The sequence below is a fragment of the Parasteatoda tepidariorum genome, chromosome 10 (assembly GCF_043381705.1).
Source record: "Parasteatoda tepidariorum isolate YZ-2023 chromosome 10, CAS_Ptep_4.0, whole genome shotgun sequence".
Taxonomy (NCBI): Eukaryota; Metazoa; Arthropoda; class Arachnida; order Araneae; family Theridiidae; genus Parasteatoda; species Parasteatoda tepidariorum.
This window is the reverse complement of record NC_092213.1, coordinates 15,301,702-15,325,565: the sequence shown is the minus strand read 5'-3', so window position 1 is coordinate 15,325,565 and position 23,864 is coordinate 15,301,702. Positions and strand designations below refer to the sequence as shown.

General features: G+C 30.6%; 6 protein-coding genes across 6 annotated transcripts in view; all 6 read left to right on the top strand.

Moving 5' to 3' along the window:
* LOC107455766 (glycine receptor subunit alpha-2-like) overlaps positions 1-23,864 on the top strand; it is a gene marked incomplete in the record, with an annotated part of 127,669 nt that overhangs the window by 7,916 nt on the left and 95,889 nt on the right.
* LOC139426812 (uncharacterized) lies at positions 14,762-16,423 on the top strand. The gene has a single exon (XM_071186897.1). It carries the CDS (start codon positions 14,762-14,764, stop codon positions 16,421-16,423), a length of 1,662 nt encoding a protein of 553 aa, XP_071042998.1.
* Positions 16,454-17,161, top strand: LOC139426811 (uncharacterized). The gene has a single exon (XM_071186896.1). It carries the CDS (start codon positions 16,454-16,456, stop codon positions 17,159-17,161), a length of 708 nt encoding a protein of 235 aa, XP_071042997.1.
* On the top strand, positions 17,404-18,261 carry LOC122269777 (uncharacterized). The gene has a single exon (XM_071186895.1). The coding sequence runs from the start codon at positions 17,404-17,406 to the stop codon at positions 18,259-18,261; it is 858 nt and encodes a 285-aa protein (XP_071042996.1).
* LOC139426810 (uncharacterized) lies at positions 18,365-19,345 on the top strand. The gene has a single exon (XM_071186894.1). The coding sequence runs from the start codon at positions 18,365-18,367 to the stop codon at positions 19,343-19,345; it is 981 nt and encodes a 326-aa protein (XP_071042995.1).
* Positions 19,483-20,043, top strand: LOC139426809 (uncharacterized). The gene has a single exon (XM_071186893.1). It carries the CDS (start codon positions 19,483-19,485, stop codon positions 20,041-20,043), a length of 561 nt encoding a protein of 186 aa, XP_071042994.1.

The following is a 23,864-nucleotide window of genomic DNA, read 5'->3' as shown; positions in this document are numbered from 1 at the left end:
TGGAAATATATTTTTTTAGATAATTTTTATGGGTAAAGGCCAAATAAACACGCTATGAATTTTTCTGATGCAAAAGATTGCATTTTCAAGAGAAAATAAAACAAATAAAGCACTTTCAACTCTAACTCAAAAATAAAAGTAAAAATAAAATCCTTTTTTAAATCATACACAGCAAGAAATCTTAGTGTGTCTTAACACTAAAAATTGTAGCAATTATTTTTGTATCAAAGTAGTGTTGTGAAACGCCACAGATAACTCTTCTTGGCGTTTTACTACTCCAAGAACGATTGATAGTTCTTGGTGCAGTGAGACATCACAAATAACTCTTGATTCTTGGTGTTTTACTACTCCAAGAATGATTGATAGTTCCTGGTGTAGTGAAACACCACAAATAACTCTTGGATCTTGGTGTATTACTATTCCGAGAATGATTGATAGTTCCTGGTGCAGTGAAACACCACAAGTAACTCTTGGTTCTTGGTGTTTTATTACTCCAAGAATGATTGATAGTTTCTGGTGTAATTAAACACCACAAATAACTCTTGGTTCTTGGTATTTTACTATTCCAAGAATGATTGAGAGTTTCTAGTGTAGTGAAACAACACAGATAACTCTTGGTTCTTGGTGTTTCACTACTCCAAGAATGTTTGATAGTTCCTGGTGTAGTAAAATATTAAATACTACTTGTTATAAAGTCGTTGCCACCACTTATCATTAAATTAATAATATAAATAAGATATGATACAGATAAGAGTTAGATATTTAACTATGCAATTTCGAGTCGGAGTATTTAGTTCATAATACTTACACCTTCCAACTCTTAAAATGAAATTACTTTGCAAATGAAACATGAAATACAAAATACGCGAAATACCTGAAATGCGTGACGCACTTAAAGAAAATTAGACGAATTCAGAATAGGTTTAAAAGTACCTAAACGTAAAGTTACTTAACACAGTAAAATTTTGTAACATAATTGAAATATATTTAAAAATTAAAATATAATTAGTTCTGTTACATAACTCAAAACATACAGATACTTCGTAACGTTGAATTTTTTTCGCAAAAAAATAACCCAGCTAACTTATATTATTTAGGAATAATTCGAATTCGCGTGAGTTTGGTTTAAGCAATTTTAATCAATAACATTAAGATTTACCTTTTGAAGTGCTTTTAAACGCTCTATTTTATGTCAACTCAAAACAAATTGCTCCTTCACGCGATTGTTTTTGTTGTTCAATAGTAAATTCGGAGATTTATTGCTGCAGAATTTCAAAGCACTTGTAAAATTTTACGACCTGCTTAATAACATCATCAGTACATAACTCCCAATATGTGCAAAATATGTGCCAAATCATGTATAAAATTGTCTATACATATTAAAAAACCTCAAAAGCAAGAGTCACTGTTTTTGGTGTCCATTTTGAATGTTGCATTTTATTTCGTTGCGCAAAAACTAATGATATAGAAACTTGGAATAAGGAAGGCGTGTAGAAAAATGTACATGTGGACACATGTACATTTTTCAACACATGTACATTTTCATTACTCCATTGAAGTACAATGGAAAAAAATTAGCCATTCCATAAATTGACACTCTGAAAAGGCAATATTTGTTCATGACGTGAGCTTTTTTTTTTATTTTTAATGTCAATTGTCAATTTATTCGAAAGATACTGCAATATAGGCTGCTTTTATTTGCGATTTCTTTTCTATTTTCCTTCACTTTTTTATTTTTTTATTTAAGTAACGTTTTGTTTCATTGCGTGAAGTCTATAAGACTTAGAAACTGGTAATTACGGAAATAAGTGGAAAAATTTACACGGAAATATATGAAAAATAAGAAAAATACGATTCAATAATTAGTTCGAAAAATAACAGCTGTAAAACAAAAAATAGTTTTCTAATCCACTGCCCTCTGCAAAACAAATACAAAGTTGAGAAACTGACGTGCTGAAAGGACCATTTTCAATTATAAACTTAACGTGAGTATTTTTCTAAATTCCAATTTTCTCAAAAGTTAATGCAATTTTCGTTTCCTTTATTCTTTTCTTTTGTTTGTATTGTGGCATACTTATTTTCCATCGATCCAGCGAAAATATTGTGAACGGTTGTAAACTCACCAAATTTATTATTACCTTTAATTTTAAATATTATTTTCAAAAAAATTGTTACTAAGAAATATTATTTATGTTTACTGAAAGATCTTTATCAAATGAGAAGGGATACAGAATATTATGAGATCTTCCATAGTATTTACCAATCAAGTTTAACTCAAAATAAACATTTAATTTGAAGAAATGAATATTGGGCACATGAAGTGAGGGACACTTGCGTAAGTATGCCGAATTCATTCTTTATTGTAAATACATTTTAACTGAATACTTTCAAATTTCCTGTAAGAAGAAAAAAACAGTTTTATTCTAAGAAGTAAAAATTATTGCGATTAAATCATCGGTAATGAACAGGAACCCCCTCGTAAAATTAAAGGAAAAAAAATAACTCTCAGATGTTGCCAGATATAATTCATAATATTTATATAGATTTTTTTTTAAATATAAATATTTCAAAAGCAATGAAAAAAATTTGGCGATTTTATCCGATAGTGGAAAGCGGGATGTGACCGGGTTACCAAGATTCGAATGCTTGTTGGAGCTAAATTGTTTGACCCAGAAACTATCAGATTTAATCAAGATATTTGTTATTTTATTGTGAGCACTATGTAATTCCAGAAAAGTTATAGATGCAATATTTTTTATACATATTTTTTTCTAGAAAAATTCAAATAACCCGGTCTTGCTCTACTAGTGGGGTAAGACCGGGTACACACGTTAACTTGATGGGAATTTTGCAATACTTGAGTTTCAGAGAGGAAGTGGCAGATATTTCTTTTTAATACGACAATTTAAGAAAATTACACTTGCAATTTACGCGTGATGTAGCCAAGGATATACTAAAAAAAGGGGAGAGAGAGACAATTGTCCTGGTGCGTAGAACTACTGACGGCCCAAGAAAAATTCAATACAAAAAATATATTGTGTCTTTAATTATAATTTTTAAGAAGAAAACTGCAGATAATTTCCTTACTTATGAATAAAAATTGCAATTTTGTAAAGGATCTCTTGCAAATGAGGAAATCTGTGCTTTGTGGAAGTCCTCGCAGTAAATTTTGTTCTTGAATCCTGGAAACCTTTGTTCTGTCTTTGGTGTAGTCCTCTTCTTATTCTGCTGTACTGCATCTTTCATAGGTCCAGCATCTGCAATCAAAAAGGGTTGGGGGCAAATCCGGGTTAAACCCGGTCTTACCCCCAGAGGAGAAGTTATCGAAACGCAACAAACCTGTGCTATTATTGGTCAAAATCCCCATTGTTTCTTAAGGTATACACCGTTATCAAACGTTGAAAATGTTGGGCTAAAACTAATTTTCTTAGCTGTAATGAACAATTTATAAAACTAGATTGAAAATAAAGAAATATTATTAGAGAGTTTACATAGTAAATCAAACTTATCTGCAAAGACGCCGCGAATAAATCTACAACAACACGCCAATAGAACAGCACCTTCATCTTGACTAGTGAAGTGTATTTCAGAGTAGTCAGAATACAATCTGTCTAAAATTTAGACACATTTGAGGTACCAGGTCTCATCTCACTACCCGGTCTCACCCCATTTTCCCCTATCCAATATAAGGTTGTATATTGCTAAGAAGTAAAATTATTTCGTAATTATTACTTTTATGATATTATTTGTTCCTATCTATATATATATTTCTCTTACACGGCGATAAAAAAAAGCCTCATTACAACTCCCCGAATGGCAACGCTAGAAAATAGACCAATGATTACCGCTAAAAATGTCACATGCCAAATCTAGCTAAGATGGCTCAACATATAGCGCTTTTAAAAACGGAAACTGAAATAACCAGGGAGAGCATAAGCNACAAATAAAGCACTTTCAACTCTAACTCAAAAATAAAAGTAAAAATAAAATCCTTTTTTAAATCATACACAGCAAGAAATCTTAGTGTGTCTTAACACTAAAAATTGTAGCAATTATTTTTACATCAAAGTAGTGTAGTGAAACGCCACAGATAACTCTTGGTTCTTGGTGTTTTACTACTCCAAGAATGATTGATAGTTCCTGGTGTAGTGAAACACCACAAGTAACTCTTGGTTCTTGGTGTTTTATTACTCCAAGAATGATTGATAGTTTCTGGTGTAATTAAACACCACAAATAACTCTTGGTTCTTGGTATTTTACTATTCCAAGAATGATTGAGAGTTTCTGGTGTAGTTAAACAACACAGATAACTCTTGGTTCTTGGTGTTTTACTACTCCAAGAATGATTGATCGTTCCTGGTGCAGTGAAACACCACACATAACTCTTGATTCTTGGCGTTTCACTACTCCAAGAATGTTTGATAGTTCCTGGTGTAGTAAAATACTAAATACTACTTGTTATAAAGTCGCTGCCACCACTTAGCATTAAATTAATAATATAAATAAGATATGATACAGATAAGAGTCAGATATTTTACTATGCAATTTCGAGTCGGAGTATTTAGTTCATGATACTTACACCTTCTAACTCTTAAAATAAAATTACTTTGCAAATGAAACATGAAATACAAAATACGCGAAATACCTGAAATGCGTGACGCATTTAAAGAAAATTAGAAGAATTCAGAATAGGTTTAAAAGTACCTAAACATAAAGTTACTTAACACAGTAAAATTTTGTAACATAATTGAAATATATTTAAAAATTAAAATATAATTAGTTCTGTTACATAACTCAAAACATACAGATACTTCGTAACGTTGAACTTTTTTCGCAAAAAAATTACCCAGCTAACTTATATTATTTAGGAATAATTCGAATTCGCGTGAGTTTGGTTTAGGCAATTTTAATCAATAACATTAAGATTTACCCTCTAAAGTGTTTATAAACGCTCTATTTTATGTTAACTCAAAATAAACTGCTCCTTCAAGGGATTTTTTTGTTGTTCAATAGTAAATTCGGAGATTTATTCCTATAGAATTTCAAAGTTCTTGTAAAATTTTACGACCTGTTTAATAACATCATCAGTAATACATAACGCCTAATATGTGCAAAATATGTGCCAAATCATGTATAAAATTTTCTATACATATTAAAAAAGCTGAGTCGCTGCTCTTGGTGTCCCTTTTAAATGTTAAATTTTATTTCGTTGCGCAAAAGCTAATGACATAGAAACTTGGAATTAGGAAGGCGTGTAGTAAAATGTACATGGAGTACAATGGAAAATAAATAGCCATTTCATAAATTGACACTCTGAAAAGGCCATATTTGTTAATGAACTTAACGTGATCTTTTTTTTTTTTTTAAATGCCAATTTATTCGAAAGTTACTGCAATATAGGCTGCTTTTATTTGCGATTTTTTCTACTTTTTTTTAAATTTTTTTTATTTAAATAGCATTTTGTTTCATTGCGTGAAGTATATAAGACTTAGAAACTGATTATTACGGAAACAAGTGGCAAAATTTACACGAAAATATAAGGAAAATAAGAAAAATAAAATTCAATAGTTAGTTCGAAAAATATCAGCTGTAAAACAAAAAATAGTTTTCTAATCTACTGCCCTCTGCAAAACAAGTACAAAGTTGAGAAACTGACGTGCTGAAAGGACCATTTTCAATTATAAACTTAACGTGAATATTTTTCTAAATTCTAATTTGTTCAAAAGTTAATGCAATTTTCGTTTTCTTTATTCTTTTCATTTGCTTATATTGTGCTAAATACTTATTTTTTTATCGATCTAGCGAAAATATTGTGAACGGTTGTGCACTCACCAAATTCGTTATAGCAATATACTTTTAATTTTAAATATTATTTTCAAAAAAATTTTTACTGAGCAATATTATTTATGTTTAGTAAAAGATCTTAACCGAATGAGAAGGGATATAGAATATTATGAGATTTACCTATCAAATTTAATTCAAAATAAACATTTAAATTGAAGAAATGAATATTGGGCATAGGAAGTGAGGGGCACTAGCGTAAGCATACCGAATTCATTCTTTGTTGTACATATATTTTAATTGAATACTTTCAAATTTCATGTAAGAAGGAAAAAACAGTTTTATTCTAAGAAGTAAAAATTATTGCGAATAAATCATCCGCAATGAACAGGAACCCCCTTGTAAAATTAAAGAAAAGAAACAATAACGCTCAGATGTTGCCAGATATAATTCATAATATTTATATAGATTTTTTTTAAATATAAATATTTCAAAAGCAATAAAAAAAATTTGGCTATTTTATCTGATAGTGGAAAGTGGGAAGTGCCCGGGTAACAAAGATTCGAATGCTTGTCAGAGCTAAATTGTTTGACCCTGAAACTATCAGATTTAATTAAGAAATTTGTTGTTTTATTGTAAACACTATGTAATTCCTGAATAGTTATGGATGCAATTTTTTTATGCATATTTTTTTCTATAAAAATTCAAATAGCCAGGTCTTACTCTACTAGTGTGGTAAGACGAGGTACACATGTTAACTCGATGGGAATTTTAAAACACTTAAGTTTCAGGGAAGAAGTGGCAGCTATTTCTATTTTATACGACAATTTAAAAAAATTGCACTTGCAATTTACACGTGATGTAGTCAAGGACATACTAAAAAAAGGGGAGAGAGAGACCATTGTCCTGGTGCTTGGAATTACTGACGGCCCAAGAAAAATTTAATACAAAAAGTATATTGTGTCATTAATTAGATTTTTTAAGAAGAAAATTGCAGATAATTTCCTTATTTATGAATAAAAACTGCAATTTTGTTTAAAGGATCATACAAAATATGAAAATGAGGAAATCTGTGATTTGTGGAAATCCTCGAAATTAAATTTTGTCCTTGAATCCTGGAAACCTTTGTTCAGACTTTGGTGTAGCCCTCTTCTTATTCTGCTGCACTGTATCTTTCTTGGGCTCAGCATATAGAAACAAAGAGGGTTGGGGGAAAATCCGGTCTTTCCCCGAGAGAAGAGGTTTTCGAAACGTAACAGACCCTGTGCTATTATTTTACAAAATACCCACTGTTTGTTAAAGTATACATCGTTATTAAACGCTGAAAATGTTGGACTAAAACTAATTTTCGTAGCTGTGATGAACAATTAATGAAACTAGGTTGAAAATAAAGGAATATTACTGCAGAGTTTGCATAGTAAATCAAATTTATCTGCACAGATGCCGCGAATTAATCTACAACGACACATCAATATGATAGCACCTTCATCTTGACTAGTAAAGTGTATTTCAGAGTAGTCAGAATACAATGTGTCGAAAATACAAGGCTAATTTTGACATATTTGAGGTACCAGGTCTCATCTCACTACCCGGTCTCACCCCACTTTCCCCTATCCAATATAAGCTTGTATATTGTTAACAAGTAAAATTATTTCGTAATTATTACTTTTCTGATATTATTTGTTCCTATTATAAATATATTCCTTAGTTTTAGAATGTAATTTTAAGAAATCGATAATTCTAAATAGATACGAGAATAGATACGCTGTAAAGAAAGTACGAATTCGCGTACTTTCATTACAGCGAATAACTTAAAAACTTGTTCCTTGATGATTTTATAATAATTACGTATTTTATAAACAAATTAATCGTTAAAAAAAAAGAAACTGTAAGACATTAAGGAAAACTAAGTTAAATGAGGGACCATAACGATAGTTAGTGACTGGAGTGAGCAACGGAAGGTGCCTAGTATTAAGTTAATAATTATCATTTAACTATCCACCAACTAAAATTAAAAATACTAATAGAAATAATAAAATTAAATCAATATACTAAAATTAAAAACATATAATAATATTTCAACTCATGTGTAACATTCTCCTGAGTAAAAAGTCATTTAAAATTTTTCAATGCGTTGATAGAAACTCGATACGAACAGCTTTCAAGGAAAAAAAATTATATCAAAGACTAGTATTTCAGGAAGACGTGTCTATAGTTTATTTTGATGAGATTGAGTAAACAAACTTCAGAAGTTAGTGAACACACCGATACCAAAATATCACAATAACCTACATCAAATAAAAGGATGTTTCAAATTGAAGTTGTCGAGTATTTTTTAACCTTATTTCAGAAACACAATAGAGCCACGCGACAATATGTTTTCGTGAAACTAATATTATATCGCTTCAGGTGTCGATGCATTTTCTTTTTATAGTTTTATTATTTAATCATCTATTTTTGTATGTTCGATAACAATATGTAGTATATAATTATCTTTTACCGTGCTCAATATTCAAAAGAATGCCAGGGATACGCATGAAGTATTTTTTTATATAGTTATGTAGTCAAAAGAATGTTAATAACAGTAGTTTTATTTTTCAAATAGGTTTAAAATAAACAAGTACCCCTTTTAAAATGAAAAAAAAAGTTAAGCTGCTGGCAGATATAAATCATAATATTTATATGGAATTTTGTTAAAAATATAAACAATTCAAGCGTGATAAGAGCCTCTCAAGTGTGATAAGAGCAGTGCGATCATCACTTATCTAACCATCAGCATATACTTTCATCCAACTGTCTCAAACATATACAAAAATTAAGAGCCAATAATAATGTATCAATACCTATGAAAAATCCTCTAATGTGAAAAGTCAGTAAAATTTTTGAAAGCGAAGATAGAAATTCGATACAAACAGCTATTCAGAGAAAAAAAACAATGGCTGGTATTTCAAGAAGTCGTGTCTATAGTTTATTTCGGCGAGATTTAGTGAAAAAACTTCAGAAGTTAGTGAACACACAATACCAAAATATCGCAATAACCTAAATCAAATAAAATATGTTTCAAATTGAAGCTGACAACTATTTTTAACAGTATTGCAACAACACAATAGATTGCCACGCAAGCATATGTTTTCGTGAAACAAAAATTATATCGCTTCAGGTGTTGATGTATTTTCTTTTTATAGTTTTATTATTTATTATTCATCTATTTTTGCAATATGTAATGCATAATTACCTTTTACCGTGCTCAATATTCAAAAAAATTCCAGGGATACGCATGAAATGATTTTTTTATATTATTTATGTGGTCGAAAGAGTTTTAATAACAGTAATTTTATGTTTCAAATTGATTTAAAGCTGTTAAGAAACGTAAAACAAGTTATCTTCTGCATCAGTTGTCACAAACGTTTTTCGACTTTAAATAAAGTGAGAAAAATGGGCAAATACAAGCTTTTATATGACGTAAATCAATATAGCGATATATATTTATTTCTAAGACTTTGTTTAGTTCGTTAATGTTCAGAATTATTTTTCATTTTCGAGCATTTTTACATGAAATATGATTTGGATTAAGATTGTATATATGTATGTATGTATATATATATATATACCTAGTNGAACATTTTTACATGAAATATGTTTTGGATTTAAGTCGCTTTGATTTTCTTGTATTAAAGATACTTTTGTATCTCTCTCTCTGTGTGTATATATATATATAAATATATATATATATGTGCAAAGCAAGAGAGTTTTTCAGAGTCTTTTTTAGAAAAATGGACGGAAATCAATAATAAACAAGAGAAAAAAAAGAAGAGCATAATTGGAATCTGTGAAGTTGCTGTTAAAGAAAGGGATAAAATCATATTTGATTGCCAGTTGAGACTTAACGTTTTTGTTGATAATTGTCTTTAACCTCCTTTTTTTATTTCCTCGTACAAATTAACATACTTCACATGCACTTAAAATACAAAAGAAAATTTCCTAATTATTGCAGTCACCTCTGTACCATTTTATTAAATGAATGAAATGGAAATACATGATGATGATATAAATATGGCAATTAAATAAAAAGATGGCGTTTATCACTAGGTCATTAAGCTGCTTTAAACTGATGCTATTTAGGTCTTTAATACCTTTCTACTCGACAGTAAAAATAGGACGAAGCAAAGCATTAGTCAATGTATAAAGCAGTCATGAGGGCAGTTCTCACGCAATGAGAAAATTAACATCAGCTTATTCTGACTCTATCAATAATGTTCATGCCATGCACTTTAAGTCAGTATATCTTCCTATTTAGAAAACAATTAAAACTATAATAACTTTTTCCATCATTAATACTACAAGTGACCTCTAATATGGAAATTAGTGCATTGATCATTATAAAAAACCTATTTTAAAATTTAGTTTATCATGAGCTATTATACCAATTTCGCTCAAATTTTGTATCGTGTCATTTAGAATTGCATACTTTAAAATGATGTAAACGATGATGCAACGATAAAAAGTGATGTAACGATACTGTAAAATGATGTGAACTTCGAAAATTGTAAACTTTAAAAAGTAGTCGAGGAACTATTGAATCGTAATCTTTTTTTTTGAACAGTAAAAAATAATGAATAGTTTTTTTAGATGGAATCATTGAATGGACGAATTTTATAACTGCGTGCAAAGTTTTTCGTTTCGTTTAAGAAGTTCTCGAGATATCGTGAATTACGCAAAAAGTAGAATTGACATTAAGGGGCTCAAACTTTGGTCCATTCTTCTGACAAAACTATTGGGACGGGATTTTCCAGATTGCGGCAACCCTGTATATTTCACTGATCAGGGATCTGAATCCGTTGAAAAAACATGAATTATTCATAGAAAGTACGTTCTTTCTATAACTTAATATCATCCGCTCTAATTAATTTGTATATTTGAAGTCACCTCTTCGAAAAATTAAGATTGAGTCCAAGAACTTGAATATCCAATCATTAGATTAAAGGTTATTCGGGATAAACCATTTTCTCTTTCTCTGTATATCAAAACACTAAATTGAGTTTTTATAAAAACAATTTACTGAGTAAAATTTAATTTATCTTTTATTGCCATTTATGAATATTTATAAATACCTATCCTATTTAAACCTGACGCTTTTAGTTTTATTTTTAATGGTATAGACTATTCACGTTTCACATGCTGCTCATTTATTTTTTTGCGTTAGCTTACATAATGAATAAATTGACATAATTAATAACCTTGCAGTGAACGAGCTTGACATACGATCAACTTCCAGTTTAACTTTTTTTTTAATCTATAGATCTTAACACTAGTACAGACGGTTCCGGAACTATCAGACTTACGCATGAGTACAAGACACATTCATCAGTAAAAAGAAGTATCGTCAGAATTACCAGAGTATGGTAAAATTTACCGTGTTTCTAGTTTTATGGGAGCACCAAAAAGCTCGGTAATTTTCACCGAAGAACTTTGGTAATGAATTTGAGGAAAGTAACCACAAAATATGGTTTGATAATATATGATAAAATTTGGTAATATTTTTATAACACCTTCGATCATTTCATTAAAAGTCTTCATTCGGTTACATTTACTTTTCAATTTTGTATTTTTTACTAATTTTATTAAATGTGTGGTAATAAGATCTGTAATTTTTAAAACAAGAATTTCCGGTAAACTGTCACTATATTAACGGAAAAATTATGATTTGAATACCACAATGAATTATTTAAATGCCGTATATTTTAATTTTATTAATCAGAAGTATGTTTTTTTACCATAAATGGTATTACCATACGGTAGGATAATTTAATCAGAATTTTTTGGCACAGTTGCCATCATGATTGTCAGAAATAGGTACTCTTTGTTCAAATAAATTGTAAAATATTTACGAAAACTTTTTTGCAATAATTTATTTTAATTCTTCACACTGACTATAATTATAATTTGTTTTGAAAATATTTGTTGTGAATTCAAATTGAATTCAAATGCTACCAGTTGATCCGGAAGTTTTGATCTGTTTTACGCTTCCATATTTGAAAAACTAACCACTTCTTGCCCAGAAATAGACTCAGGAAAAAATAAAGATAAATCTTATAAAATTTGACGGATATTGCAGAAGAGTTTGCGTTAACCTAGATACACCACTAGGAGACTTGCTACATTACACCATTTTATATATCCGATACGAAATAAAAATTTCTGGCCCGCATAATAAATGAGAAATAATAAACGAGTTTACTATTTGGATGGCAAATATTTTATTTATTTTTTGCTGTATTTGATTAATCTATTTGACGTTCGAAATAAATATTTATATGAGTAAAGCATTTAAAAGTGTTAATAATTCAAAAATTTTAGAATTTGGTAAACATATCATAATTTCTCTGTTGATTTAGGTAGTAATATTTATATTAATTCCAAATGAAGTTTAAATTTCTAATAAGAAAAATTTTTATAAATTCAATTTAAAATTATAAATGTGAAAAAAAAAATTAAAAAGAAAAAAAAATCTTACTAACAATTTGAAATGCTTCATTGTCAAAAATTTGTAAGGTTCAAATTTAAAATTCTTTAGCAATCTGTTGGATTGTATTAATGGGGTATTATTTTTCTAACAAAAAAAGGGCAAGTTAGTAATGATATGTGTTGTTAAATTTATTTTTTGAAAACTAATTGTAATAAAATCAGTTGAGATTTAAATTTAATGCTTTCTAATTAATTAGAAATTTGAATTGAATGCGACAAAACCATTTTTATTAAATAAATGATCGAAAACAATCTTTTCTACCTGAAAATGTTTCGGCAAATAAAAAAATGCTATTTTCTTAACAATTATGAACATGTATTTATAAATATTTATTCCTTTGTTAAGCAAAATTAAATATTTTTCTTGAGGATTTCTACTAATATCAAACAATTCCAGGAAAATCAACTTTTTTACTTGTTTATTCCTTTTTTTACATGTAAAATACCGTGGGGATACTGAAATTTATATTGATGAACAGATGTAATTGTTTTCGAGAATTTATAGTAAAGTCTTTTCGACTCAAACTATCCCAATGACGTTGAAAGTAGATTGTTTAAAATATGCAGTCTATTCTTTAAATGCGTATTGTCTTAAATATTTCCAGCATTATTTCCCTAAATATATAGTTTTTTATATATATCTTTTTTCCTATTTTCATGAATGGTTTTGATTAGTCAAAAGTCAGTTTTTACATGAGGCATTTATTTTTATTTATTTAAAAAAAAGAGTTAAAATGGAAACTGAAAAACAAAACACCACAATTTTGCTAAATAAACTCAAATGCTGTAATGCGTTGCTTTAAAAATATATCTAATTACGTTGAATTATAATCGAGTTGAAGACATTAAATTTTAAAGTTTAAGTTTAAGTCAGTAAGTTAAAGAATCGAACTGTTCGAAAGTTTTTCGCTGCTCAAAATATGCATTCAATTATTTAAATATTGTTTTGAAATTTTTTTTATCTATCTTATGCTAAATAACTATTCATTATTTTTTTCTATTTCTGACCATATCAAAACAAGATGTTAGGTAGCGAATTGTTTCTATTCTCATAAAGGAAAAAATAAAAATACAAACTGAAACATAAAGCGATGCAATGAAGTTAAATTACTAAATGAGCTTCAATAGTTTGAAATCAAATGCTAGAATTGCAATCTGATTTCATTGAAGTAGAAAAGAACATAAAGTTTTTAATAGTTTTTTATTGATATATATATTGTCCTTAATATAAATCTTAAGTACACTTCAGGATTAATCAAATTTTATTTAAGCAAATAGGAAAGGGTTTTTTTTTCCTAAAAAACAAAGAAATATTAATTATTTAGTTGCATTTATACATCTCAATAAGAGGGCTTACCTATTATGACCTGGACATCCGTGCGCATTTGGAAAGTTTAGATAAATGAAAAAATTAATCTAAAAATTAATCTAAAATTTACGTTAACCTTATAATTTCTAAAGATTATTGTCTACATTAGCATTCAAATAAGCGCAGACATACTGTTTTATCAATATTAAAAAAAAAATTGCATAATTGTTAAATTGCGATAGAACATTCCTGGTGCTGGATTGCTAAGCGAGCACATTCAATGTGCTCGCTTCTCCATAATTTTGGTCTTTGTTCGAATCTCTTTTTCCTATACTTGTTCGGGCTTGCACTCAAGAAATGAATACCGGTAGAGGATTTCTAAAATAAGTTCTGGCTCTGTAGGCACTGGAATAATGCTAAAGATTTGCTAAAGTTTTCTTCTTTATGCAGTGCTAACCTGGATTAGTTTCAATCAAAATTTTAACCATGAACTAAATTTATTTTAATGCTTTTCACATAAGTTCACCACAAAACTGAAGTTTATTCTAATCTCCTATAAGTTTACCACTAACTGAAGTTTATATAATTCTTGTCTCATCAGCCAAGCATGAACTGAAGTTTAAAGTACAGATTGTCCAATCATATCTCCAAAAGTTTGTTTTAGTGCATGCCCATCAGCTCACAACGATGTATAACTTTTCTTAGTGCTTGTCCCATCAGTTCTCTACGAACTGAAATTTATTCTAGTCCATGCCCCATCCGGTCAAGACTATCTAGAGTTTAATTTAGTGCATGCCACAACAGTTCACCATGCACTGAAATTTATTCTAGTATGCGTCCCATCAGTTCACCACAGAATTTTATTCCTGTGCGCAACTTATTTGCTCGATTATTTAGAGTTTAATTTAGTTGTTACATCTTCCTTCCATTAAATTAAATTTTTACCTTGCGATAGATGGCGCAGTGTGCGCATCTGTAAGGATACATAGCTTTTCTCTTCAGTCTTTTGTTTGTTGTCGTTTCGTTAAGTTTAAATAAAAAACACTAAAAAATATTGGCTCGCACTGATTCATTTCAAACCAATAGCCAAAAAGATCCCGAGATACAAAATCTGGCGCTCCAACGTAAATATCCATTGACGAAAATATGGATAACAATTGCTTAATTCAAAGAAAAGTTCTTCGAACAGCCGTAACAAAAACAATAAATGAACTGGAATCTTCAATCGAAGGTAACAACATCCAGTCAGCATCAGTAGCATTTGCTAAACTTGAAGAAAAATCGAAGAGATTGTTTGAAAATGACGAAATCGTTTTTAAATATCTGTCTTTAAATCCAGAGGATCAAACCGAGACTGATAAAGAAGAAGTAAAATCCAAATCCTCAAATCTTGATGAAGTTTTAGAAAAAGAATTGGAACAATGTGAAAATTACAGAGATAACGTTACTGCAGCGAAACTGCGCTTCCAAGAGTTTTCGAAATCCTACGGAAGTGTAAACAAGCAAGCAGAAGTCATATCGTCAGATCGGATTAGCATCAATTTACCGAAACTCGAGCTAACAGACTTTGACGGAAATCCCAAAAATTGGTTCGCATTTTGGGCTATGTTCCAAAAAATCGATGAGGATCCTAAAATAGAGGACGACGTAAAATTCGCCTACCTGATGCAAACAACAAAAGGTAAGGCTTTCGATTTTGTTCAGTCTTATCAAGTTTCTAAAAGTGAATATAAAACTGTTATTAAAAATCTAAAATCACGTTTTGCGGATGATAAAATGCTAATCGAGTTATATGTACGCGAATTATTAAAACTAATTTTAAATCAATCCCAAAACATGCCTTTCATTAATTTAGTAGATCAATTAGATACTCAATTGCGCTGCTTAGAAAATTTAGGTGTTACTAAAGAAAAATACGCGTGCATGCTTTATCCGTTAGTCGAAGCGTCAATTCCAGAGCATATTTTAATTGCGTGGGAAAGAGAAAGAAATTCTACTTCTCGTTCAACAAATGCAAACATACACGACCTTGAATTACTAATGCAATTCCTTCGGAACGAAGTGATCGGTTCAGAAAGGATTCGTATTGCGAAAAATTTTTGTACTACGGATAAAAATAGAACGGGGAAATTAAAAACAGAAAATAATCAAAACATGATCTCGGCGCCAGGCGCGACGGCTTCAACTTTGTTTAATCAAATAAAAAATGATAAACGCAAAACAAATGTATTTTGTTTATTTTGCCAAAAGGGCACTCACAGAAGTTGTGATTGTTTTACTGCTCAAAAAATGACACTTCAAGAAAGAAAAGAAAAAGTAATAAAAATGAAAGCATGTTTGGCGTGTCTTAGAATTAATTGTCGTGCGGATAAATGTGGAATGAGTGTCCGGTGTGTAATTTGCTCCAAAAAACACTTTCCTATTTTGTGTCCTAATTTATGCAAAGAAGAGGAAAAAACTTTTTCTTCTTTGAACAAAACCGAAACTAATAACGTCGTCAGTAATAGCTCATCCGGTTCGGCAGATATTTTATTACAAACTCTTCAAATAAGAGTATTAGGACCTTCGAAAACAAAAGTTGTTCGTTGTTTATGCGACTCAGCTTCGCAAAGATCGTATATAACTCGCGATGTTGCAGAATATTTAAACTTAAAAACTGATCATTCTGAATTTCTGACACACAGTTTATTTGGTGGTATTGAAACGGAAAAAATAAAACATTCAGCCTTAAAGTGTGAGCTTCAGGAAATTCGAGGAAATTTTTCGTGTGAAGATAAAGAAACTATAGATAAAGATACTATACTATAGATACTATTAGATAAAGAAACTATTTGTGGTATGATTCCTAAAATAAGAAAATCTGATGTAGAATACTTCACTAATAATGGAATTTACTTGCCCGATAGTGAAAACGATAATTCGAACATATCAGTTCTTATTGGCACTGATTATTTAGGAACATTTTTGACTGGTTCTATCAGCCAGCGACCAAATGGGTTAACTGCTGTCCAAACATACCTAGGGTGGGTAGTAATGGGGAAACCAGCATCCTATAAAAATAGTTCTACTCATCTTATGCCCATAATTTCGCTACATAGCGCTAGCAAAATTTGCGACCTTTGGTCATTAGATATTCTTGGTATTAGAGATCCCGTAGAAAATAAAACAAAAACAGAAATTGATATTGAAACTTTATCTTTTTTCGAAAAATCTGTTAAATTTCGTGATGGTAGATATGAAGTTAATCTTCCATGGGTCGAAGGCCATCCGGAATTATGTGATTTGCGATATCAATCGGAGAAACGTTTAAACTCCATAACTTTGAAGCTTATTTCTTCGGGAAAATTTGATTCGTATGACAAAATTTTTAAGGAATGGGAACAAATGGGAATCATAGAACAAGTGTCTAGTAATACAAATTTAAAAAATTTATCTGACATAAAATGCCGATATCTTCCTCACAGAGCTGTTTATAGAGAGTCTAGTTTAACAACTTCTAGTTTAACTTTGATGCTTCCTCGAAAGACGAAAATTCTGTTTCCTTAAATCAATGTTTAGCTACAGGTCCAAATTATATTGAATTGATTCCTTTCGTTCTAAATAAGTTTCGCAAAGAAAAAATTGGCGTCATTTCCGACATCCGCAAAGCATTCCTTCAAATAAGCGTGTCCTCTTCTGATAGAGATTTTCTTCACTTTCTTTGGTGGGAAGATTTTGAAAAACGCAAAATTAAGATATACAAACATTGCAGAGTGGTATTCGGCCTTACATCGAGTCCGTTTTTGCTCATGGCAACAATCTATCACCATTTGGATAAAATGAAGGAAACTGAAAATGATATCGCTGTGAAATTGAAAGATGCATTTTACGTTGACAATGTAGTGACAAGCGTTGAAAACAAATGGGAATTAGAGCGATTTTCAAAGATAGCTTGTCAAATTATGTCTCAAGCAGGGTTTGAGCTTACGGGTTGGGTTTCTTTCTCACAGGGTGAAAAACAAAATCTGGATTTAAAAGAATATAGATATTCTCCTGTTCTCGGACTTTTATGGCAACCCAATTTAGATACAATAACATGTGATATTAGCAGCGTCACAACTGAAGAACATAACAAATGTACAAAACGGCAACTTTTGTCGATTTCCCAAAAAATATTTGACCCAATCGGTTTTACCGCACCCGTGACGCTCATTCCAAAGCTTCTAATGCAAAGAGCATGGAAAAATGATAAGCTGGGATGGGATCATAAACTTCCATCTGAAATAGTGGAGGAATTTAAAAACTGGCTATTCAGCTTAGGATTTTTGAAATTAATTCAAATTCCGCGTTATTTTGGAAAATTAATTAATAAATCAACTACTATTCACATGTTTAGTGACGCTAGTGGGAAAGACTTCGCGGCGTGCGTATTTTTGCGAATTGAATGCGAAAAAGAAGTTCAAATTAAATTAGTGCAAGCAAAATCACGTGTCGCTCCTCTAAAAAAGAATCCCATCACCAAAAACAAAACTGAAATGTCTATTCCAAAATTAGAACTTTTAGCTGCATTGATAGGTACTCGTCTTGTTCAGACAGTCAAGACATCATTAAACATTTCTGATATCGAAACCTTCTATTGGACTGACTCTAAAGTGGTTCTTTGTTGAATCAAAAATCCCGGAACATAGAAAACTTTTGTGAATAACCGAATACAAGAAATTCACTTGAACTCATCTAAAGAACATTGGTGTTATATCCCATCTCAAATGAATGCAGCGGACATCGCTTCTCGTGGATGTAACGCACAAACTCTTTTCACTCTTCGTTGGTGGGAGGGTCCAACGAAGAGTGAAAAGAGTTTGTGCGTTACATCCACGAGAAAAAAATCGAGACTCTTGGCCAAACACTCACAATGTTGATTTCTCAGACGCTTTAGAACTTGCTACCTTGGAGCAAAAACCTACAGTTACGACAAATCTTTTTTTAGGTAATTCCGAACCTAATTTTTTCGAATGGACTAAGCGAATTTCGAAATTTTCTACAATCGTTCGAATTTTGGCCTATGTTAAACGATTGATCTTCAATGCTAAATCAGTAGTCAATAAACAGAATGAATCCCTCTTGAATGGAAACTTAAAAGAAGAAGAGCTCACCAAATCTGAGCTCGATATACTCCTTTTCATACAAAATGATTCATTTGGGAAAAATCGTCGACTGATACCTCCCAATTTCATCATTTACCGCGACTCTAGTGGTCTTCTAAGAGTTGAGACAAAACTTATCTCGACTGGTGATGGTGATTTTTTCAGACGTCCTATCCTGTTGCCAGACAGGAATGAACTAGTTTTCAAACTCATCGAAGAGACTCATCGGACCTACAGCCATGTAGGTGTACAAACACTTGTCACAACCCTTCGTGAAAAGTACTGGATTTTGCGATCAAGAAAAACCGTTCGATCAGTTGTTTCCAAATGTGTAATTTGCCAAAGATTTAAATCCAAATCTGCTACGACGATGTTTGCTCCTCTTCCAGAAGAACGTGTGCGAATATCAGCAGTGTTCGAAACAACTGGAGTTGATTTAGCTGGCCCTTTGGTTCTACGAAATCGTGATAAAGTTTGGATTGCAATCTTCACGTGTGCCGTGTACCGTGCGGTACATTTCGAACTTGTTTCGGACATCTCCACGCAAAGTTTTCTTGAGACGATTCATTTCACGTCGAGGTCGAGTAAAATCAATCTATTCAGATAATGGCACAAACTTTGTTGGTGCAAACAACGAACTGAAAAGTATAGACTGGAATGTCATCATTGCTCACTCAGATTTGAAAAAAAATCTCCTGGCATTTCAACCCACCTACCGATGCTTGGTGGGAGAGGGTGATAAGAATGTTGAAGAAATTGTTGAGACGCTATTTAGGAAAAGCGTGTCTTAACTACGAAGAACTGTACACAGTTGTGTGTGAATGTGAAGGTCTACTTAATAGTAGACCTCTTACTTACCTCTCCGAAGAACCATCAGATCTAGTGCCATTAACTCCTTCTCTCTTTTTACAGGATCAGACTGAATTTTGTGTTGATGATCTCGATCAAAATGATATGCAGAATCTTCGCAAACGCGCGAAACACCTTCACTCCATTAAGCAAAAACTAAAAACGCGTTTCTATAAAGAATATATTTCACTCCTTAAGCAATCCAGACACTCTCATCAATCCCCACTTGAAGTGGGAGATATGGTTCTAATCAGTTCAGATAATAAAAAACGTGTTGATTGGCCTCTAGCCAAAGTAATTGAAATTTATAAAGGACGTGATGGTGTTTCCCGAGTTGCGAAGGTTAAGACTCAAAATGGCGAAATAATTCGACCATTTCAACGATTATTTCGTTTAGAAACAACAAGCATTGCAGGTAAAACTCTGAGATCAACAGTCAAACCTGTTAAGCTTTAACTTCAATTTTGTATTATACTTTAACTTTTATTTAAAATTTTTGATAATTTTAAACTTTAACCTTTTGCGGTTGGAGGATGTTACATCTTCCTTCCATTAAATTAAATTTTTACCTTGCGATAGATGGCGCAGTGTGCCCATCTGTAAGGATACATAGTTTTTCTCTTCAGTCTTTTGTTTGTTATCGTTTCGTTAAGTTTAAATAAAAAACACTAAAAACTATTGGCTCGCACTGATTCATTTCAAACCAATAGCCAAAAAGATCCCGAGATACAAAAATATTTAGTAGTTGTCCTAACAATTCGCCATGAACTGAAATTTATTCCTGTATGCGTTCCATCAGTTTACTATCAACTGAAGTTTATCCCAGCTCTTGACCTATTAAAATTTCATTTCGAAATTACTAGACCGTTATATTAAGCATTTGGAAGCAAATTTATTTTACATTTAAAGTAAAATTTTACCGTTAGAAATGCAACTGTTTCTACAGAAATTGAGCAAAATTATATATATATATATATATATATATATACCAGCTTTTAAATTCATACGCTCATTATGGTCGATGCAAATTTTCCATGGGTAAAAAAAAATTTTTTAAAAAGCTTTAGGCATGATCTTTCGAATTGTGCCAACAATATAGCCATGTAAAATCTGAAATCATTTGCTGCTGAAAAATGATTATTCATACAAAGCTGGTATAAAAGTGTTTAATAATTTTACTTTACCCTTGTAATAAACAGTTTGTAAAATATATGTTGACCTCTTGTGATAAAAACAATTTGATAGTCCACTTATTCTACGTATTCAATTTATTAAGAAGAAAAATTAATTGGATTTCTTAGTGTGGTACAGTGGTCAAGAAAATCACCCGATCTCTATTAAAAGTATTGATTACTTACATATGATTTTGATTTTGTGAGGTGCAAATGAGGTGGAAATTTAGGTTTATGGATGAGGTTATTTTTGGTGTAAACCAAAACATCATTTTCTACCTCATGTGTATTTATTTTATACCTGTCCACCTCAAAACTACCATATTTTCTTGTAAGGGATAACTAATCAAAGTTCTTTTTTTAAAAAAAAAATACATCGATTCCCTCAATGGATTTGGAAATTCCAAAGACAATCATATTTATAATGCTGGACAAAAGAGACTAATAATTCAAAAAACAAATTGAATACTATATCCCCAGAAATTTATAACAAAATTAAGAGGTTTAAAATTTTTCTTGTGCTTTATATATTCATTCTAGAAAATTAACATAACGCAAATATACTAATTATAACTGAAAAGAAAGCTTTTTAATTTTAAACTTCAGATAAATGTGTATCCAAATAATATTAATTACAAGTTATTTTACTCAACTCATATTATAATTAATTGGTTACTAGTAATTATAAATGGTATTAATATGACTTTTATCATAACAACTTAAATATATCTAATTTCTGTTCCTATCATATATATCCATTTTCTAAAGAGGATAAATTATCAGTTGCACTTTAAGTATCATTAATGCAAAAGTAGTCCCAAAGGAAGATGAAAGTACTAGAGAGTGTTTCTAAACATTTTAATTAGAAAAATATTAATTTAATAATTATCATTGAGCTTCATCATTAAATTATAACCAATGGCAAAATATTAAATTCAGAAATGCAATTAAATTTGTTGAAATATCACCATAAGTCATTTAGATCATAGTTCCTATTACAAGCTATGGAAATGGAGCAATTATCGTTATGCATAGATTAATTCCATTGCTTTCGAGTATTAATTTTCTGAATTATTTTAGTAATTATTCGATGTGAAATGTTTTATCATTAAATATTTCTAAACTCAATGAAATAATTAATTTATAATCATTAGAATAACTGAATAGGTAAGTCATTAAGATTTTTTGAAGTTTTAAATTACTTTTTCAACATTTGTTTCGTAGATTTTCGAATCGATAACAATAGGTGGTGCGGGTAATAAAACGTAAAAATAAAAAAAAAGCGAGGTAAGACGGAAAACAAATTTATTGGGGTGGAAATTATTTTCCAGAAAAGAAAAACATAGATACTAGAGGGCAAATTTATTGGGAAACGTAAATTATTATTGCCCGTTTACTAAATCATTGAAACACGAATTTTTATATTGTAACGATGTAAAAGTGGTAAAGCATTATTTTCTTATTACAAATAATTTTTATCGAACAATTTTACAATTACAGGATTGGAGATCTAAATTAAGACCTTTATATTGCTCTAAAAAAAGCATAGTCAAACTTACCAGAATATGGTGCAATTTACCATGCTTCTGACTCTATGGAAAAACCAAGAAGCACGGTAAGTTTTACCGAATAATATTATTTATATATATATATATATATATGNTTTTCTAAGTATATATATATATTGTATATATATATATGCTAAATAATGTGTTAAAATTTGGTAACTTTATCATAATGCTTTATAACATGGCATAAGAACCATGTGTTCGATTTTTTAAAGTTTACTTTTCACTTTTGTAACTTTAGATAATGAGTATACTAAGACTATAATTTTAAAAACCAGAATTTACTGCCATATATGCCATAGATTTATATTTCATTACCACAATTATAGCAGTATGTCGTACACCAAATATAAAAACTGAATTCACAAAACAAATAATTTACTTTGAATTTAAAAGTCATTATATTCAACGATACTGAAGAATATCGATATTCTTCTTCTCCCAATTGGATACAACAGTAAATCCAGAGATTTCGAAATATTCTCCAGAGAAAGACACCAATGAAGTTTTAAACTCTGTTAACTTACTTTTAGCTGATTGGATGTGTCCCTCTGAAACCCCAACTCTATTCTTGTACGAAAGCAAAAGTTTCAGAAGATAAAGTTTGATTTGTGGAATTCTATTCTTCCTTGGGCAAACCTTTAAACAGATAAAGTCTGTAATTCGTACGCTAAGTTTTTCTTATTTCCTTATTTGCTTTGAATTTAGCATTTTTTTTCTTTATATTTAAGCAAATAGACAATTGCGCGTTTGTTAAAAACTTTAGCCATAAGTAATTAGAAGGAATTTCGAGTTATAATTTCAGTTTATGTACATATGAAATATCTTAATATTGCTTTGAAGTTTCTCTATAATTCTAATTTTAAAGGATTATTGATTATTGCTTTATTGAAATTACATACATTTGCAGGCTTGTTCGCTCATTTTAGGCTTATAAGCCTTTGTCAAGTAGAAGGACATATAGAACAATTTAGAGAAGGACATCACAAAGAATATGCCCAGGGTTAAGACGAGATTTGAACCCGCCACCTCCACGCTTCACACTGCGTTTGACGGCCGAAACCGCTCTGCCATGATTGCCCCTTAAATGATTAAATTCTGAATTTCAAATTTTATTTTAAAGAATTTTTAGCGTGCATCAATAATTCGAGATTAAATTGGTATTTTGTATTTCAATCCCACGATTTGCAATTAATATATCACTTTTGGTTCATGGTAGCTCAGAGGTTGGAGAATTGAACTCTTTTCCAGAAGAACCGGGTTCAATATTTGACTCCGCTAAGACCCATTGAGTATACGTGCTTGTAAAATCTGAGGAATCGAATGTCCTGTGGTGGGTTTCTGAACATCGCCATGGGTACAGGGATCTAAAGGCAAGTTCCTTCCGCTAAAGATCTATGTTTAAATAGAGGAAGTGGCCTCACGAAAGAGTAGTGCTTTTACCTATCAGTGGGATTCTGAGCTAAGACTTTCACCTTGGTGGTGCTCTCTTCTTAAACGTAAGTCGCAACTTCCTGACTTAATTCGCCAAAGGCCA

What these genes read in the sequence shown, in the direction of transcription:
- LOC139426812 (XM_071186897.1), top strand. Translation starts at nt 14,762, where the DNA reads ATGGATAACAATTGCTTAATTCAAAGAAAAGTTCTTCGAACAGCCGTA.
- LOC139426811 (XM_071186896.1), top strand. Translation starts at nt 16,454, where the DNA reads ATGATTCCTAAAATAAGAAAATCTGATGTAGAATACTTCACTAATAAT.
- LOC139426810 (XM_071186894.1), top strand. Translation starts at nt 18,365, where the DNA reads ATGCAGCGGACATCGCTTCTCGTGGATGTAACGCACAAACTCTTTTCA.
- LOC139426809 (XM_071186893.1), top strand. Translation starts at nt 19,483, where the DNA reads ATGTTGAAGAAATTGTTGAGACGCTATTTAGGAAAAGCGTGTCTTAAC.
- LOC122269777 (XM_071186895.1), top strand. Translation starts at nt 17,404, where the DNA reads ATGGCAACAATCTATCACCATTTGGATAAAATGAAGGAAACTGAAAAT.